Source organism: Anthonomus grandis, chromosome 12 (assembly GCF_022605725.1).
Source record: "Anthonomus grandis grandis chromosome 12, icAntGran1.3, whole genome shotgun sequence".
NCBI lineage: Eukaryota > Metazoa > Arthropoda > Insecta > Coleoptera > Curculionidae > Anthonomus > Anthonomus grandis.
The window spans coordinates 15022070-15044251 of NC_065557.1; the positions used below are offsets into that span (position 1 = coordinate 15022070).

General features: G+C 31.0%; 1 protein-coding gene across 2 annotated transcripts in view; it reads left to right on the forward strand.

Annotated features, from left to right (window-relative positions):
- The window catches only part of LOC126743315 (myosin-VIIa), a 65930-nt gene that overhangs the window by 16211 nt on the left and 27537 nt on the right, over positions 1–22182 (forward strand). The window contains exons 2-3 of one of the 2 annotated variants that reach the window (XM_050450345.1): positions 823–1017; positions 12620–12702. In XM_050450345.1, the coding sequence (XP_050306302.1) occupies positions 881–1017; positions 12620–12702 (220 nt within the window). In that variant the 5' untranslated portion in view covers positions 823–880. Of the gene's footprint in view, positions 1–822; positions 1018–12619; positions 12703–20632; positions 20872–22182 lie in introns of those variants that run through there. The other variant, XM_050450346.1, reaches the window with a different exon arrangement.

The window sequence follows — 22182 nt, forward strand, 5'->3', positions numbered from 1 at the left end:
TGAAAGGGGATATTGAATTTAATTACAAATTTGATCTTATTTGTCAAAAAACATTTCGATATATCAACGTATGAATGACGCTACTGGATAACCAAAATTTAATATACAAACTGCTGCCGGCATGCACTTCACTAGTTTTAATAACGATAATGATATTATGTGCAAAAAATTAAATAAGAACTAAGGACACAGAGATCATACAAACTCTGATACGAAAAGAATTCGTGAGATTTGAAATACAAATTTTCAAAATGGAATAGAAACATACCTCTGAGGCTAGAATAATACATTCTATATTTAATTATATATTTATAGACCACCGAATAAACTGCAAAAAAATTATAGGGCGTCGAGCATTCTAAACGTGTTCTTGCTTAATATCATCTTAAAGAATTACATAAAAAAGTCAGGAAAGAGTCGGTAAATCTAATTAAACAAAAAATTGTGCTCGAATCACTAATTTATCAATTTAGTCCAAAATTCAAGAGACTAAGTCATGCAACTATCTTTATAGCCAAAGCTAAACTACGAAAAGGTGAACTGTTTTAGAAACCTAAATATTGGAAATAAAATCATCTAAACCTTGGTAGATAAGATTAAATCATTTTAAGGTTTCTTCATAATTTATTGCCTAAAAGTCTCAGTAATAAAAGATTTGCCGCTTTTAAAATTTTATTTTTTAAATCTAGGAGTATTTATCAAGTATACCCTATTATTTATATTGGAACAATAAAATATTTTTTTTTAAATTTAAAAGCGATATTTGTACTAGTTTCTTCTATTATTGTATATAGTATTGATTAATGAATTTTATTTTTATAGATATATAAAAAACCATAAACATAGTCCCACACACCATTTCCTACCATGCCGTCTTACTATGCTGCGACCAGATGAAACTTACGAATACAACCAGTTGGAGAGGAATTCGCTATGGCTCATTTCAAATTTAAAGTTAATAGAGGCGTACGACTATTTCTTGAAATCAAATGGAATTAGACCGGATTTTTTCTGCAAGTAGGTATTGTAAGAATTCAGTATTTGTAATTAAGCAATGTGGGAAGTAATAATTTTTCTTCGTGATTGGAATGCCGCGGTAGAGTTTTTATATTGCTGTTTTGTATTATTACAAATTTTATGTGGTAAAAGGATAATTATTAATAGAACGACTTGATGAAATTAGAAATAAATCAATTTTATTAATTTGTGAGAAGTTGTCCTGTCCCCTTAGAAAACTGTGAATATTACAGAGTATCATCGAATAGATTAATGAAGAAATAGAAAAAACATCCTCAAAGGCAAAAGCGCTTTTTTTGTAGGACCATGCATTTCAAGCTTCATTTCCAGTTGCTTGATCACCAAGCTAGCGGACTCTCCAGATCTGACTTTCAAATACTACAAACTGTTGCAGACTTTAAAAGAATATTCCAGTGAAATATATTTAAGTCTAATCAAGAAGTGATTATCGAGGTTGAAGCCTATTTTAAAGGCAAAGAGAATAAAGTCGATTTTTTTGAAAATAATTAATTATTTTGTGTATAATTGTGTATTAATTTTTTCACATTTTTTTTATTATTGTCTTTTTTAATTAAATTTAAAATTATGAAAAATGGTGTAATAAGTTAACATCAAATCAAAATTCTCAAATTATCAACTTTAATTTAATTAAAGAATTATTATGTTATAACCTTCTAAATCAACGTATAATAAATGTTAATTTAGTTGGTGTCAGTTATATAAAAAATTAATTTAAATTTTATAATAACATGAGAAATGTACATAGTAATGATACACAAATCTTAATAAAAGGTTTTTATATTAATATTGTACAAGAATCTGAGATATGTAATAGTGATATATATAAAAAGGTATTTAAACTATTAATTTATACATTTATTCTGGAAAATAATAACTCTAAATCTTGCATAAACCATATATTTTTTTAAAAGTAAAACAATCTTAAACTGAAATCTTAAACCAATTGATCATTATCCCATTATTGTAGAGATAATTACTAACAAAATTAAACAAACCAAAAAAAATTGCACCTATAAAAAAACATTGAATATGTAATAAATGAATTTATAGAAACAATAAGCTTAACAACAAAAATAGCTTTATTACGAGAATAAAACAAAATCATTATATAAAGAGAATATATTCTCACATAAACAACCCTAAAAAAATTGTTTGCAATTAATGAATATGTCAACAAAGAACCTATGAAATCAACTTTTGATATAGAAGAAATTTTATTTGTTAATAATAGAAAGTTTACAAATAAATTAAAAATTGCTAAAATTTTAAATAAACACTTTACCCGGGTAGGCCCAAAATAGCTAATAAAATTAGAAATATGCAAAAAAAAACAGTTACCACAATAATCAAAATAATCCTGTAAATAACAGTTTTGCTAATGCTAGCATCTTTTTTACGCCCTACAATAAAAAGCGAAGTAGAAGATGAGCCAACTAAAAAAATACAGTTCATCTGAAATTTATAATAAATTTACCAAATACTCTAAAAACTCTTTCAAAAAATATAAAATATCATATGTGATTAAATTTATTATTTGAAAAAGGTCAATGTCCAAACCATTTCCATGCATGCCACGATTAAGTTACTTTACAAAGCGGGATTAAAATATGAAAGAACAAACTATTAAATTATTATAGTACCATCAAACATTCCTAAGTTGTTCGAAACATTATTAAAAAAAAGAGTGTGGATTTCTTAGATCAAAAAAATGTAATAAATGAGAGACACTTTGGTTTTAGACAAAAGAGATCCACAGAGATGCTATTGCTAGGTTTATAGAAAAGAATAATTGTAGTAGCTTAGATAATAAAAAATATGGTACTCGTTATTTCTTGGATCTCTAGAAAGCATTTGATACAGTGTTATTCTCGACTTCTTTAGAGGATGGAAAATGTGGGCATCATGCTGCAATTGTTTTAAAACTATCTATCAGATAGAGAGCAACAAGTAAGTATAGATGGGATTGTTAGCTTATAGAAAACTGTACTTTTTGAACTATTAGTCTACTTTCATTAAATCTAAGAAAATCAAATATTATTTATTTTAGCAATTATACAAATGGACAACTACATAACTTAAGCCTCAACGTAAACTTACTACAACGTTAACAGAAAATAGAATTGGATAGTTCCTCATAAAGATGAAGTCAAATACTTAGATGTAATAGTTGATTCATTCTTAAAATAGAACAAACATATTTCTAATGCAACAAGAAAGCTAAGATCTTTGATATATATGTTAATAAAAGCAAAGGAATAATACTGAGACGGAATCAACTAACATATGATGTGATTGAGTGGGGTAGCGCTCTTCCCACAAGCCATTGGTTGTTATGCATATACAGAAGAAAATAATTAAGCTGATGCTATATCTGGAGCCCCAATATCCATCAAATTGGCTAATTTGCGACTTTGGTATTTTACAATCCTTTTATAAATGAACTATTTGATAGAGCTGTAGCTCTTTTGACCTCACATATCCCCAGATGTCTTTAAAGCAAAGAACAGCTACACATCTATCAAATTAGAGCAACGGTTGACATGTGTTTGCCTACAAAGAACCGTGTGTGAAAGTGTTAGCCAGAGATCACCTGAATTTATAGTTCCCAGCATTTTTAATTTCTTTCCTCCTATATTGTGAGAGAAATTAAATCCACCTAGTTTTAAGAAAAAAATTGCCAAATGGTTAAGATAAAATGATAATATTAAGAAAGGTTTGCTAGACTCCCTTATAATTTAACAATTTCAAACGATAATTCCCTAGCCACATCAGATCACACCCCAATAGTCATGGAAATAACAGATCTTTTCTACAAATCCATAATAAACACAAAGAAAATAACAAACTGGAAAAAATTTAATGAACTGCTACAACAAACACATCCCCTTTCGCTCGCGAAAACCCCAAACGAATTAGAAGTAAATGTGCACACCCTCACATCTCCAATTATCCAAGCATTTGAAAACTCTACACACATAATTCCAATAACCAACACACATCCCTTCGCATTTCCAAAAGATCTAAAGAATAAAATAAAATCCCGGAACAGACTAAAGAAACAAGCTCAAAGATACTTAGATCCAGAAATTAAAAAAAGAGTAAATGCATTAAACAAAGAAGTAAAACTAGACATAAAAGAATTCAACAACGATGGCATAATTTTCTTAAAACGCTAGAAGAAAACGATGAGCATAAAAAAAAATCTGGCAGCTAAGTAAGACACTCACTCGGGGAAAAACAAAGTCACACTACCCGCCCTTACTAAACTCCAACAATATACTAGCAACCACTGAGCAAGAAAACAACCCCGATCTTGACATTGACACAGAAAACATAAAAATTTATAAAAAATCTAGAAAAATACCCAACAAATCCAGCAAACCTTCCCAGACCAGTTTCTATTAATGAAATAACTCAACTAATTAAAAATCTGCCAAACAAAAAAGCACCAGGACATGACAGGATAACAAACCTAATGATAAAAAGAGCCCCAGAAAACATAACCCTAGAACTTACGCACATAATAAATATAATCCTAAAAACTGCCCATTTCCCATCAGAATGGAAAAAAGCTCTAATTATACTTATCCCAAAATTAAATAAACCACTTAAACATCCTGAAAACTGGCGACCAATAAGTTTTTTACCTACGCTAAGTAAAACCACTGAAGAAATAATACTAAAAAATAACAGAAGAAACTGAGAAAAAAAATAATCCCAGAAACTCAATGCGGGTTTCAAAAAGAAATCTCAACAGAACATCAACTTTGTAACTTATACAACTATGCAACTTATGCAACTTAATACAAAATATAATAGATAACAAAAACAGAAGAAACGCAACAGCATTAATCCTACTAGACATAGAAAAAGCTTTTGATAAAGTATGGCACGAAGGTCTACTTCTAAAGTTATACCAACAACAAATAAATATAAATCTAGTCAAACTCATACAAAACTTCCTTAAAAACAGATCCTTCCAAACCAAAATAAACAACACCCAATCATCTCTCACAGAAATAAAAGCGGGCATCCCCCAAGGCTCTCAAACCTATTTAATCTATACCAAGCAGACATCCCTCAATACTTCCCAGCCACAAACACAGCCCTCTTTGCTGACGATACATGCATATTTGCAACAGATAAATAACGCAACAAAAAAATAAGATAACATAGTTACTCAGCTCCAAAAACACCTAAACCTTATACTAGAATGGGCAAAAAAATGGAAAATTAAAATAAACACTGAAAAAACGAAAGCCCTACTAATTTACAAAAAAAGAACAAAGCCAAAAAATAAAATTAAAATAGAAAACAGTGAATTACCTTGGTCAAACAATGCTAAATATCTAGGAATCCACCTGGATAGACTAGGTAATAATTAAAAATTTCATTAATAATTAATAATTTCAAAACCCATATAGAAAAAACAATCCAAGAATGCAACGGACAATTTCAATCTCTATACAGTCTACTATGCAAAAAAAGTCTCCTGAACTTATAAAACAAAACCCTAATCTACAAGCAAGTCATAAGACCCAAACTAACATACGGTCAAACGCATTCATCAGAGCCCCAAAAACAAATGCAAACTTTCCCAAACAAAATTCTTAGAACAATCACGGGCACCCCGTGGTTTCTAAGAAACGATAAAAAACACCACGACCTCCAAATAGAGAAAATTGACAAATTCTTAAGTAAAAAACATACATAAAATTCAAAAACAAATTAAAAGACTGCAAACACAAAACAATAAAATAATTCCTTTTAGAAATTAGACCACAAAAATATTATATTACAAAAGTATTCATATAGAAAGAACACTGCTATGAGGAAACTATTTCACTAGATTATTTAATTCACAATTAAACAAAAAGAAAAAATCCAAAAAAAAATTTTTTTATTGAAAAAAAAACAAAATAAAAACAAAACAACAGACGGAACTTCCAGCTCCGACTTCCAGCCAAAGCTTTGACTCGTCAAAGCAACACACCCCACCGTCCAAACCCCAAAACCAATCCTCAATTTAAAAAAAAATCCCTTGCTCCCGCACACCTAAGTTTGCACCCAACAAAATCAAATCATAGTCCAAGAAAACCAAAAATTCCCACTCAGAGGAAAATCAAAATATAGGCAAGAGCCTTCCAGCCAGCCGGTGATCCACAGTCCAATAAAGGACTCTATATTATTAGTACTATATACTATTATTTGTTACGTCAGTATCAGAGCACACTGATACTGACGTAACAAACAAAATTATATTATGTGGTTTTATGCTAAATTATTAAAAACTCTAAATAAAGTTTTGAGTTTATATATTGAATACTGGGTTACAACACTCATAATCATATCTTTTTTCATATATCGTAACAATGTTTTAAACTTATCCCAATTGTCTATTTATTATTTATATTACTCTCGCAACCAATTTACACTTATTTATATGAACTTTTTTTAAATATTTTACAATGATACTAGCTTTCTATCCTTTAAAACTGTTTTTTTTGTAAGATCTATTATTTTTTACCTTAATTTATTTATATTTTAATAAAGTGCCCGCTGTATTTCGATAATCAATTGTTGGTATTTTGAAGAATGTCAAATTGATCGATTTTTAATATTTGACATAATATTTAAAAATGTATGCAAAATAGCATATAGCATATTTTTTATTTATAATATTATGGGTTAAAAGTATGCTCAATCAAAAATATAATTATCAAATTAGTTTTCAAGTCGATCCAATACCACATTTAGATTAACCATACATTATTTTACCATCGTCATTAATTTAATTTTATTTAACTTGTCAATAATTAATAAAACCAGTCGAAAAAATACTTTAGATATGATCCATAGAAATAATAATATTTATTTCATAAATGAAACCCTATTCTATAAATGTATAAAGCGTTGTTAAAAATAATAAATTTCAATACTTTTATAATTCCTTTAGGAATATGCAAATCATTTACAAAATTTCCTGTACTAGAATTTGTAGCACCCTATACAATATATAGACGTAAAATGGTTATACCTAATAACTATTATTATTATAATTAATAAACTTTGGAATTGTATTATTTCTATTCGTGGCTATTATAGCCACCGCAGGTGTGTTAAACGCATCGGAAATTGAATTATTTTCCTTATCCTATGCAATTAGAGCATCACGTAATGCAAATTGGAATTTACATACCAGATATTAAATTATCATTGGTTGCCTAGTTATCAATTTTTTATAAAAATATTTTTTTTTATTGCAGATTGTCTGCTGATCTTTTACCTTTCAGAAACTCTCTCAATGTAAAAGCAACGTAATGTGGTAATACCAACATTAACTTGTGAAGATGTTCTTATTACTCATTGAAGTTATTATGGACAATGATTTTTTAGAAGGTATACGGTAAATAATAGAGGCTCAACAGCGCTCTCTTGGGAAACACCAGCTGCAACATAAGGTTTAAAAAATTCTTGAAAACCTTCTGTAAAAAAAAGATAACATGCATATCATTTTAAGAACATCTAAAAATTGTTTTTTTTTATCATATTTCTGTTAATCTGTAATGAGAATAGCGATGATCAAATAGATCAAATGCTTTTATGCAGCCGGTATATATTAACTTAAGCCTGATAATTTACATCCTGAAAGGTCGAAATCAAAAACAATAAAATTACCAACAACAAATATGAGGTGTTCCTCATAGTTTGGTTTTTAACATTTTCTAAATAAATAATTAATTTTAAGTCAAAATTTTCACAGTGGCAATTCTGTTGGTTATATTTCAAAGATGAAGAACAGAAAAATAAATTACAGAAACTTGCAAACCCTGCAAAAGGTTTGGTATTGTAATACTATTTGCATCACAGCTCTGCATTGTTTTAGGTACCCCAGATAAATACGTGAAAAAGAAAAAGAAGTTACGGGATCGGTATATGTTGTGGTGTACGTTCTCCTTATTATATCACCTCACCTTTAGACTTAATCATAAGGAAAACATATCATTCCGTGTAATGTTTTCCTGATGATCTCCTTATCACTAATTTATTAATTTTAAAATAAATTAACTGTTTCTTCTGCAACCGCGGATAACCCCAAAGTTAAATATTATAATTAAAATTTTATGATTTCTTTTGTTGTTTTGTGATTTTTTTTGCAGATATATTCGCGATTTTATAAAATTTTAATGAAATCAACAATTTATAGTCATCTGTTTTTGAAAATACCTCTTTATCGAAAATGCCCATATTCATTAAGAACATGTATCTTAGCCAAGGGATACACGACATTGCTTTTACGCGCTTTTAAAAATATCATTCACTAAGTGTTCCTGAAGAAATTGCGTCTGAAGTTTGAAGCTAACTACAAAGTCCAGTGTTTCCTGAAGCCAGGAAGTACAAACAATGAACTGATTTATACTGCATCATCTATGGTTAAGGAATTTACAGAAAATGATATGTTGATTTTAATGTTAAATGGTATTTGCTCATTATTCGATATTTTAAAAAAGTTTATACATTTACACAGCAATAGTTTAGTGATGACAAGCCCTTACATGTATCCAAACCATAATGTAATTTATAATAGCAATAAGGCTCTCTATAGAATATTTCACGCCAATAATATTAATCTAAATAGAATTTTAGAGTCTAATCATGCCAGCAACTTTGGATCAGATTTGGCATTATTATTGTAAACCCATATTTTAAAACATTTCAAAAGTAGCATTTCATCAAAAAATGTGTCCACAATAAAACCAAGTAATCAATCTGGACTTCTAGATACTGACTGTGATAGGGATTCTTTTTTATAGATAAATACACAGAAGATGAAGCTCACTCACATTCTATAAATAACATTGAAAATAAGCATGTGAAAAGTTTCAGTAGTTTTATTTTAAATATACAGTCTCTAAGAAATAAAATGGACGAGCTTCATCTTCTACTTGATTCATGTGATTTTCCTGATATTGTATTACTAACTGAGCACTGGTTAAAGCCTAACGAATGTTTCTTAATATCTGATTATATTCCCATATCAATTTTTTGTCGGCAACACTCCATACATGGAGGAACAGCTATTTTAGTTAAACAAACAATTGAAGCTTTTTTCTGTAAAATTAATAAGTATGATAGCTTTCTGTTGGAGAAGGTTTTTGCATTCTCCCTTTGTTTTTGTAAGCGATTTAATTTATATGTTCTTTGTGTTTATAAACCACCCACAGGAGATATTGGTATGTTCCTGGACAAACTTGATTCTCTATTATCCCAATTGTCTCTACACTCCATAGTTATATTGGCCGGTGACTTTAATATTAACTTCACTGATGTAAGCTTGCCATCATATCATACATCCCTTTTAAGTATATTGGAATCTTATGACTTGAAGATGCATGTTCTTTCACCCACACGTATAACATCCTCATCTGCAACTACTATTGATTATTTCTGTACAAATTTAAATGATGTGTCATGTAGAGTACTCTCATCTGGTATTTCTGACCATGAAGCCATTCTCGCTAGGATTCCATGCAACACTGTATTTCCTTCATCTCATTATATAGGAAGAATTTTCAGCAGAGCAAATTTTAATGCTTTTTCTTCTACTGCAGCTTTGGTTAATTGGAATGCAGTTGAAATGGCTCCTGACTCGTTTACTTTGTTATTTCATGTGCTATGTGACAAGATCAATCAGTGTTTTCCTAAAAAGAGGCTTAAAATGAAAAATAGAAAACCATGGGTCACAGCAGGCCTCAGAACTTCAGCTAAAAACCTCCGTTTTTTGGCTAAGCCGTGCAAGTTTACAACTAATGCAAACATTATTCTTTATCATCAGAAATATCGTAGTCTATATAGAAAGACGATAAAAGCAGCTAAGGTTAAATATTATAGTGACCGCTTGAATATGTCCTCAAATAGGCAGAGAGAATGTTGGTCAATTATAAATGACTTCCGGCATTCTCACAAGAAAGTTTCAGAACCAGAAGTAAGACCAAATAGTTTAAATGATTATTACTGTAATATTCCTCATTTATTGCTCAAGGATGTGAATACTAATATTGATCCTTTGCATTATATTCAACAAGTGTCAGTTCAAAATTCTTTTTTCTTTTATCCTGTTAGCCTTACTGATGTTAGAGATGCAATTAAAAGCTTAAAAAACCATAAATCAGCTGGAGCTGATGGAATATCATCAAAATTACTACTCCTTTTGCCTGACTCAGCATTGAATGCCTTAGCTTCTGCCATAAACAATTCCTTTCATAATGGCATCTTTCCAGCATGTTTGAAGGAGGCAGTGGTTATCCCTCTTTATAAGGGTGGAGATGTGAGTGAGCCTTGTAATTTCTGTCCAATTTCTATATTATCTACCCTCTCCAAGATAGTTGAAAAACTTGCAAAAATCAGAATTTTATCTTTTTTGCAACATAATTGCATTTTATCTGCAAATCAGTTTGGATTTCAAATAGGAAAAGGGACTCATGACGCTGTTTTCGGCTTTTTGGAGAGTGTCTATGTGTCCTTAAATTCTGAAGAGTCCGCGGCGGCAGTGTTTTGCGATTTATCCAAGGCATTTGATTGTGTAGATCATGGAATACTGCTGTCTAAGCTCAATAATTATGGCTTTAGAGAAGTGGCATTGCAATGGCTGGAATCCTATCTGTCTAATCGTACCCAAAGAGTTACAGTATCTGGATGTTTATCCGATTCCAGATCCCTTAAAACTGGAGTACCTCAGGGTTCAGTGTGAGGACCACTATTATTTTTGCTCTATGTAAATGATTTGGGTTCATTAAAACTGCAGGGCAAAGTGGTTCAGTTTGCTGATGATACCACCATTTTATGGAATCATAGAGATTCTGATAATGTTAGAGCCCAGGTTTTTTAAGGATCTTAAGATTTTATCGGAGTGGTGTGCTGCAAACAGGCTTGTATTTAATGTGGGCAAAACCTTTATTATGGGATTTAAGTGTGACGTTCAGGGCCTTATGTTTAGTGAAAACTCCCCCTTGCAAAACAAAGAAAGCTGTAAGTTCCTTGGTATTACCATTGATGGTCGCCTTCGCTTCGAAGATCATATCCTACATCTTGCATCAAAATTATCCTCTGGATGCTTTGCAGTAAGAATGGCGGGGCATGAGCTGGGAGGGGTAGTTGCACGTTCAGTGTACTTTTCTCTTATTGAGTCCCACCTTCGTTATGGCTTGCCTTTTTGGGGTTTAAGCAACAAGGGATTATTAAACATAATTTTTGTGATTTAAAAAAAGGCAGTTAGATACCTATGTTCCGCTGGGTTAAGAGATTCTTGTAAACCTCTCTTTATATCTCAAAAAATCCTAACTCTTTTTTCTCTTTTTATCTTAGAAACAGCTACTCTTGTTCATAAATATCCTAAACCTCCCTCTAACACTGGTCATATGACTCGCCAGGTTAACGATTTTCCCTTACCAATCCCTACATCCTCCCTCACCCAGAACTCACTTATATACCTTAGCAAAAAAATGTACAACCATGTTCCTCTATGTATCAGACAAATTTTAGAAGTTAAGAGATTCAAAAAGGAATTAAAGTCACTTTTATTATCCAGGGCATATTATAGCCTTGACGATTTTTTCAATGATACCTTTTAACCTGTGCTCTGACATCATTTTAGTGTTTTAGTTTTGTTTCCTGTTAAATAATTTAATTTACTTCTTCTAAATTCTGTTTTATTGACAGCTTTACTTATTTTTTAATGAAATTTATCAAAAAGATGCTTTTTTTTCTCAATCTGTTTTGTTATGATTAATTTTGGTAATGTGTGTAAATGTTATGGTAAGGTGTTTTAGATGTTATGTTTGTTTGAAATTTGAAATTTAAAGTAAATTTGGAATTTTTTAGTTTTTAGGATGCTTGTACACAAGATTTTGTTGTCTTACGTAATATAGCACATTTTCTTTCTTTCTTTCTTTCTTAATAATATGTGTCATGTTAATTACAAGTTTCGGCTCAAAAGTTAAATCTTAGTACATTAACGATTTACTTAGTGGTTCTGTAGTAAAACTACTCATATATTCAAAAAGCTTTATAAAACAATCTTATGACTCACTTTTTGGTGAATTCACCAGGCAACGATCTGCTTGCCTATATAGTATTTAATTGAAATATTGCAAAAGAAATCTTGGCCTATATAAAGATTTGATAAATAGATCAAGGTAAATTATTACAAAGCATAAGTGGAAGATAATATTTGAAATAGGAAATAAACATTATACTGGAAAAAACGATATTTCCCATAATAACATATATATCCTAGTGAAACTCCATATTTTAAGCATATGCTTTAGAAAAAATAAAAAAGTTCAATTAGGTATTTTTTTAAAGATTTTTATTTATTTGCAGTCATTTTATATATTATCTGCATTTTAACTAAAATATAATATTTGAAATAAGAAATAAGAATAAAACTAAAAAAAATATCTTTCCTATAATAACATAATATACCTATTCTAGTGAGACTTTCCATATTTTAAGCATATATTTAAGGTAAAATACAAAAATTCCATTAACATTTTTTGTTAAGATTCTTATTTACTTGCAGGCACCGCGAAAAGCAGATCATTCAAAAAACACTTCAAGACTACATTGGAGCATTACAAACTCAAATATACTTAAAACTAAAAGGTAAGTACTATGTATAATGCTATGTTATATATAAATATAAATCCAATGTATATTATATACAAATAAACTTAGGCTTAATTTTTGTAAGGCATAAAAGTTACGTTTTGTTTTAAGCATTGGTACATTTCAGAATTAAGTAAATAAATATTCAAAATTTAATAAATCTGAACAAAAAATGAACGAAGCTTGAAATACGATTGTCTCACAGCTATTATTCAAATTCATCTCCCAAGGTCGATGGTTAAAAACATTAAAAAACTATAGACCACGAAAATCCTATAAATCCTGGTGCTTATTATGGTTTTACAATTATTATTATTAACGAAGATAATCTATAATATATATTCCTGAGGATGATTTCATAGAGATCGATCGTCAACAAAAAAATTTTAATCGATCGTCTGAAGTAGCTTTTTCTTTTTAACCTATATTTAACCAAAAAAAAAAGCAACCTTACAAACTGAGGTCACGAAAAATAATTTCACATTTAATAAATCTTAGAAAATGTAAGAAGAAAACTGCAAAAAATTAAATTTTTGACGTTCGTCTATAAATTAAGTGGTTTTACACATGTTATAACTATAAATCAGGTAGTATTCTTTGACCTACGATGACCATAAAAAACACATCGGTGGTATAACCATCATTTGCCTAAAGGGATCCAAGTAAAAATATATGGAGTAGTCTTATGGGTCGGATGTTAGATTTAAGATCTGCAAATCTAGTAGAGTAGAAAGATATTAAATTTATGACAAATTTATAAGGAAAAATAAGACAAGAAATGAAACAACACTATTCGAGCATATTTTCTTAAATTATTTATTTACATTCGATTATTTATCTTAAAAGCTCAGAATTTTAGTAAGTATTTCTCAGTTTTTTCTATAAAATTAAAAAAAATATTGTCATTATATCCAAAAATCATTCATCTACCATCCAAAAGAAGAAAAAAGGCAAATAATTCTAGAAATGCTGAAATATTTAAAAAAAAATGTTACCATGTTTAATATATGCAATACATGCACCAAGGCATTAATTTTTAGGAACCCATAAACAAGAGCAATGAGTTATCTGTATTCCCCTATGATCATTGCAAAAATGACATTTGACAATATTGTGGTGACATCACTGGACCAACTAAAATTAGGACCTTAGTTTTATCCAAGAGAGTCTTTCCTTTTTATTGTAAGGATTATGTAGATAATGTGAAGCAAACCTTGGACTTGATGGACCGAGTTAGCTGATTGAAAATTGCCTTACATGATCTGACCACAAGCATTCCTATTCTAACTCGCGAATCAGTAGATGCTACTGTTTCAGCCATAAAAGATAAGATCTCTAGCTTGCAGCAAAGTGAATTAAATAAATCCAGTGAAATATGCAACCCTCTTCTTTTATTGTTCAATGGCTTACCAAATTCATGATTGACAGAACAGAGCCAACAATCTTTTGCTCTTTAATGATGATATGTAAATCCGCTCTCTTTAGAATGTTATGAGTACTATGCTATAAACTGCTATAATAAGTAGGTTATCATACTTTGAAAAGCCAAATAATAGGAATGCTTTCCCTGTTAGAATAAGCCGTCATAAACTTAAAGGCAAACATTATTATTTAACACTTGATTTAACCCCAAAACTAAGAGAGCTAGAAAACTATGCGCTGACGGATTTTAAGAAATGTAAAAAAAACTACCTAATGGGTCAAGCTCCTTCAGAACATCACTATCAAAATCAAAACTGATTGTGTATTTTCAGAATGTTCGTGGTCGCAGGACCAAGCCTATTCCTCTACAATGCAATGTTTTAGTTGTCTATTTTTATGTAATTGCTCTGCCCGAGACTGGCCTTAATGATATTTTAGGGATTTATGGTGGGGAGCTGGGTTGGGTTGCTACACTTTTTTAAAGTATATCGCTGTGACCGAAGAGCTGCCGCAAGTAATACTAAACGTCTTGGAGGCGGCGTCTTAATAGCAGTTTTCACATTAATAACAAGTTGTGTGATTCTATCTTAGGACAACATTGAACAGGTCTATGCAAAAAATAGGAATAGGAAAGCATTAGATGCTCCCAGGATGTGTTTATGTACCACCCAACTTACCATTAAAGAATTATGTATGTTTCAGTCATAACCTAGGCGAGATTACTTACCTATTTCCCAATCTACAGATCTTCATTCTGGGTGACTTCAATCTTCGTAAAGCCACATGAACCATTGATGATCTTTGCTCTACTACTTATCCAACAGTCAACAAGCGTGTACCACCAGCTGAAATCAATAAGATCATGCGCATGTTTGAAACTTGCTCATTGTATAACTTGATGAAATTGAAAAGCCATGTCTTCAAATCAGATGTTGGCAAGTACTTGGTTCCCATGAATAATAGCCATCCTCCACCGCAGTTTGTATTATCATAGCGCAACTACAACAAGTTCCAATGCACATGGAACTGTTTACTATTATGACTTTAAAGCAGCAGATTTGACCATCATCAATGAACATCTTGAATCTGTACTATGAGACAACCTCTTATTTAACACAACCATTAAGGAAATGATAGATATTTTTTATGACATTCTTTAAAAAAATGTTTGAACCATTTAAGAAAACTGTCACAGGATCCTAAAGGACTTGATTATTTAGAAGAAGGCTACTTACAAAGAACCTATACTTCCCCTTGTTTACCAATATTTTTGCCATTTGCGTATAAAATAAAAAACTTCAACAATACTTTGTTATGAGGAGTATGTTAGAGACCCTGACAAAATACCTGGAAATTCTGCTCTCACACTATTTCTTTACAGAGGTCTGGGAAGCTTCCACCTAGTTTTTTCTCAATGACAAAAAGGCTGTAATGGGATCGTACTCAATTTTCTTCTGATTATTTTGGCTTTATGTATACCAGCCAACCCATGAACATACCTTCTACAAATAATATCAATTTTCCCAACTTACGCAGTTTTTCTATGCCAATATCAGATGTTTACACAGAGTTAGGAAGTCTTGAATCTCACAAAAGACCTGGTCTTAACAACATACATTCATACACGTTAAAAATTGTTGCTTTATCTTTTCTAGACCTTTATGGTTTATATATAATCAGTCACTAAAAACAGATCACTTTCCAAATTTTCGGAAAATAAATTATGTGATTCCCATCCGTAAGTCTGGTGATACCTCGGATGTGAAGGATTATTGGCCCATATGTATTTTAAACACGATTCATTTCATTTACATCGATTTCTCCAAAGTAATTGATAGCGTGAATGAGATCTTACCCAGTTAGTACTTCTTGGTCCTGGCACATTGGGTTCTCTTCTGGACTGGTTGAGGACCTACCTTACTGATAGAACTCAAATTGTGCGGGTTAACAACTTTACATCGCTTTGCGGGTTAGCTCAATAATTTGGCACAAGTCAATCATGTTACTTTATTTATCATATAAACAATACTTGTTTAGATTGTGTGCAAAAGATAAGAGATTTGGGACTGCCACTTGATTCCAACCTAGACGTCACTGCACATATGACTCTACACACATTATTTCTAAAGTTGCTAGGATTCATTAAACGTAGTACCAGAAATTTTAATCATAGTACCTCTATTAAAACACTGTACTTTGCCATTGTAAGAATAAACTTGAAGTACTTCTTCTCTGTCTGAAGCCCAAACTATACATTTCATATCCACTGACTGATAAGAGTTCAGCGTGAATTTTGCAGGTATATTTACTACACGTTTTACAGTGATCAATACTTTATCTTGAAGCCTTATAATCGAGAAGAAAGACTTAAAAATTATCTATACGTTAGTCCATTCAATCATAGATTGTACGAATTTCACTTCACAAATCACTTTACATGTACCGTCTCGCAATACACGTTCCATCCAAACTTTACGTATACCTTAACAGGACAAACTATGACAAAAAATCCTTTATTAATTTCTCGAACTTTAAAGCTAACCAATGATTTACATATTCTTGATTTCTTTCAACCCTTGTAGTATTTTCTGGGAGCTTTATCTTTATTTATAAACATTGTTGATTTTAAGTAAATCTTTGTATTCTTTTTTTTTAATTTTGATTTTAAGAATGCTTTTATAAAGATCTTTAAAACTCCTGACATATCGACTCCTTTTGATCAAAACCTATAATTCTAAAAGCCTTGCATTGAAGAAAGGTCATGTGCTATCATTTGGAAACATTTAGTAAGATGCAATTTTCGTTACATCTGGTGGTGAAACAGTTAATTCTCCTTGCAAGTTCACTAGTAATTTGCATTTAAGGAAGTCAGACTGCAACCTCGGCCACAGCTCAGTCTTCAGCTTGCAAAAAGCAAAAACTGGCTATGAAGCAGAAAACTGCCTTTGTTAATAAATATTGAGAACGGAAGTTAACAAAATTCTTATCTTCAAAACTTTACACAGTTATTTAATTTTAAATATAAATAGTTTTTCTTACACGAGGGTACGACATACATAGCCAGGTTTGTGCTGGTTGAACGTCCTCTCTTGAAGTTCTCTACTAATTTCAAATGATTCCGTTAATTTTGGGATGATGGAAAAGAAACTCTCCTATAGTCAGATTTTCACTGCAGACCAAATTATATTACCAAATTCGTTCGAGGCGTTCCTATTTATTTTTTTACAGAATATACTGGCACATAAGAGCAAACCCTATGGTACTGCACATTACAGCTTGTAAGTTCTGCAAGCTGTAATGTTGCGGGAAAGACGTGCTTGAGGAGTTAATTCCACAAATTTGCACTTTTCCATAAAAAGAAGTCCCGATATAGCGACGTTCTAGGCGTTTGCAGATGCACCCGGTATTTATGAGACGCATCTGCTTGATGGGTAGATCTTGCATGTATAGCTCAGAGTAGATTAATAAAAGCCAGTTCGAAAGAGCATTTACCGTGAAGGAATCGATAAAACAGAGTGCGGCTTGCCACCTTTCTTATATCCGTTAAACTGTTTAATCTTTTAGTTGTCTCTGGATCTATAAGAAGTAAGGAGGTCCTTTAAATGGAATCAAGCAGTTTCAAAGTGTGTTTAGGTGCAGAGGTCCATATGAGAAAGCATTATTCAAGAGGACGAATCTGAGCCTTGTAAAGCGTTAAAAGCTGTTGCGGTGTATACAGCATTTTTGTTTTAAAGGGAGCCCAAAGTTTTTGAAAAGCTGCTATAGCTATTCCCACTACATGATTATGCTGTGGCATATTGCTTGCCACCTCCACATCCAATAAGCAAACTGATGAAGATACCTGTAAAGTAAGCACAAATAGGGCGTACTTTGCCCTCTTTAGACAGTAGGTGAAAAGATCCATCCCTGAGGAACATCAGTTCAAACTACAACAAAATTATTATTGATTTATACAATTTTTTAAATTTTTGTTAAGTTTTATACACTAACAGCGTATAAAAATCAAGAACAGTTTTACTACTTAAGAAATCCTTGTTTAGCCAAAATTTACTTTGACAAATTATATTGATACTACAGATGAATGTATTCCAAGTCTTGGATTTTAGTTTTTAGACCTCTAACATTTCAATAAAAATAGGTATATTTAATCTGACTGGATTTCTGACAATATTTATATGACGATACTGTGGCCGCGTATTGGTAATCAAATTTATATATTTTTCAGTAGAGTCTGGACTAAAGTTATGACGTATTTGTTTCGTTCAATTGATGCGTTGTTATATCGAATAGGTTTTTATTCATCATGTTTCAAATCATACAGAATTTTCTAATAAACTGGAAATAACACCGAAACGTTTGATTTAAAAAAAAATTATTTTGATGATGATCTAGGGTGTGATTGTGCCTTACCTCGTATTGTTAATTTGTTTAAAGCATGTGATTTTATTAATCATGAAATGGTGTTTCGCGGTTCAGTCTTCTAAGAGGTTTCTGGCCTATCTCAAATTATAGAAGGCGAATGGAGTGAGATCAAATTTGTATTTGCTTCCGTATGGAATTCTACAAGATTCTTCTCTTGGGCCATTCCGTTTTATAATTTATAAACTTAATTTTCCATTGAAAATTCGCTCTTGCATATACCCTTCGCTAATGAAACAACTGAATATTACGTAATCTAAAAATGAGTGTTGACTTGATGATTGGATATGAGTGTATTAAAACCAGTTTAAACTTGAACTGCTTAAATTTTCTTGCCTTCATGTATGAGGAAATTATTTTATTTGTGGAACAAACTAGCAATCATTTTATTATGTTTCCTTAAACTTCCAACCACATCTCTTAAAGAATTTACCCTCTAAATATCAAAAATTAATAAGCCTTACTACAATTTTCTTTTAAGGACTGTTCAATAGGTTAGGTCCAATTCATCACCTACAAATATAAACTGTTTAACTGCTCGTGTATGCCCTATCTAAACCAATATGTCAAAAATACGGGTGGGCAACTATCTGTACCACCCAGTTTGTAGAAGTAAATTTTATGCATCGTAATCTTGGTCGATGTCCTTGGTTCTTCCACGATATACTAAACTTAAGAAATAAGCAGAAAGTTGACAACAGCGTGGAGGCTGCGGCCGAACCATGGTTTATTAGTTTCTAACACGTATTCTTAAGATTATGGGCATCGGTGGGCAAAACCGCCGCGGTATAATGATTAGGATAAAAGAGAACACTCGAGAGGTTCTCATTCTTTTATTTTGAACACGCGCATTTATTATATTATGCAAAGCATATACAGAGTGTTCAGCAACTCAACCCAGTTTCCATAAGGTGATTATTTTAGGAAATTATGTTGGGAAAATTGCTAAAAACTCTTTTTACATTTTTAAATAGTACCATCATTAAGTTAATATATGTATCTAACAAAGATATAGACATTTCGTTGGAACTATTTTAAATAGGTTATTTGCAAAACCTTCTTCTTATAAATGGTTACATTACTGGGTATTTACTTCAAATTTACAGAAATTTTGATACATGTTTCGTATTATTTCTTTTTTAGAGACAAATATTTAATGAAAATCATTAATGCTTCAAGAAGGTACGTAATTGTTATATAGGGAAACTTAAACATTTCTCTTACAATCTTGACATCAATAACGCATTTCGTATTTAGAGGCATTTATTGTAGCAATCAAACAATTTTTTTAACTCTAGAGAGTCGTTTTTTCCAATGCACAATTTAGTAAAATTGTGGAGAACTGAGCAAATTTTAGTGTAGTCATCAAATTAACTTGTGTTTTAACACTCCATCAATGAACCCAAGTATCTTCAGAAAAATGTTTAAAGCTCAAATATGTTTTCGCTGAAGTAAATGCTGAAGATGTTAAGAATGTGTTCGATGACAAAACAACATATTTTTGTGTATAGGATTAAGTATCTTCTGATGACTCATGTTTAATGTGTTGTCTCATTTTCAATTTTATTCCAAACTATTACAATTCTTTTACTTTTTAGTTAGACATTCTGTGTGGTTACATAGGAGTAGGTTCTTATATTATAACGCTCATAAGAAAAACATAACTTAATGATGAGTTTCCAAATGAAGAAGCGCCTTCTAATGTCAATATAAAAATTCAAGAATGAAATTTAATGAGAATTTGGAAAATGTTATGCTGAACATATTAATAGTCAAAATAAAAGGAAAAAAATGAATTGTTTGATATTAGTTGAAGCAGTTACATATTCCAACGAAAAACTAATACTTGCAAATAGTTATGATGATAATAATAACGGAGAAAGAGACAAAGAAAAAGGATGAATTCCTTATCGTTATTAAGGAAGTTATATACCCAAAACATAATACATAATAAAGCAATTTACAAGTACAAGAACTCCAAATATTTTGTTTTGGAATGGTGGCAACACCGCGATCGAGGTGAGCACACAGGTAGAAGGCGGTCAACCGGTCCAACCAAAGAAAAGCCAGTGCACCTTAAGATTTGAACCGCGAGTACCCACCCGAAGTACCACCGTCTTAAGAATAACGGCCGGATGTGTTTTTTCTTCTTTTTTGTCGTGTTTCAAATGAAAAATGACTGAAAGTGATTTATTAAAATGGATACTATTCCGTTCTTCAGATAAACTGTAGGCATGGCCACCCTTGGACTTAGCAAAGTGTTTATTTTGGACAAATACTTCACTGAGCTGCAGAAGTTTTGGGAGACAGAGAAGAAGCTGCAAGGTATAAGGCGATACGCCAGTACTTAGATCAGGAATGTAGGCTGGCAGGAGGTTGGGCTGTTCATTCATTGGTAGATAGGGGTTGCTTAATCGGTTGGGTTCAGTTGTGTTGTAGTAGGTATAGGAGAATAACATAAACAACTATTTTTGGACTCAGTGCTTTGTCAGTTTTAATATGGCTTTCTCGTTTATTATTATTAACAATTTGAGTCATCTAGAGATGGCATGTCCTATGGCTACTACGTTCAAGTCAAAGTTTATTAAATTTTAGTGCAATTCATCAATTTTATAACATTTTTCTTTTTAGCCTAAAGTAACCAAATTACAGGTGCATATCATATCAAGATGCGATGTCATTACTGACTCATTTTTTAAGTATCGAAGTTCTTAAGACAAATTTTTAGGTTCATCACATCACGTTAATAATTTGCTATATAAATTTCAAATATTTATTATTAACAATGTATCAAAGAACACTACCATTACTTTGACTGACAAGTAATATTTTTTTAAATCTTGAAAAAGATTTCCATTCATAGTATTAAAGTATTAAGTCTTGGTAAGTTAAAGGAATCCAATTTCTATAATGAAATTTGACTGCAGCATAATTCAGACAAGAATATATCCATTTCTTATTTATTGCCTCTTGCCTTTGAAATTTAATCTGAAAAGATTAAGGGTTTTGATGGTATTGTAAAGTACAATTTTAAGAATTTCTGGAAACAGATTTCGTTCACTCTACTTTAATTATGAAATAATTATTATAACCACAGTTTGAATAAATATTACTAGTTCCTCAGTACAAAATATAAAATAAGCATCAATACATTTAAGGATATAAGCAGATGGATAATATTAAAGAAATATCTTGTGAAGATCTGAACTCAAATGTTTACACTTATTTTACTTTAAAGATATCAAGACGAAATCTTAAATTGAGATTTGTCAGGGAGGCGAGAAGGAAGATAGCACAATCAAGACTCAAAAAGTCACGTATAAAATATATAGATGATTATATTTGAGTCAGAAATACTAAAGATATCTGAGCAGTCCTTAGAACTTGTTAGATAAAGGAGAAATTAACTTTAAGCATAATTATAATAAGAAGACCAATATTATTTGTGAGAGCTAATTAGGAATTAATCCAACTGGCAAGAGGGTATAAGTAATCCTTTTTAAACAGCTTTTGTACTCTATTTACATGAAGAACATTTTATTTATTATCAACACTATTAAAGCTTGGACAATTATTTCAAAACTTTTTTTATTTAAGCTAATATTAGAGCGTTAATAGAAAGAGATGTGAATAAAT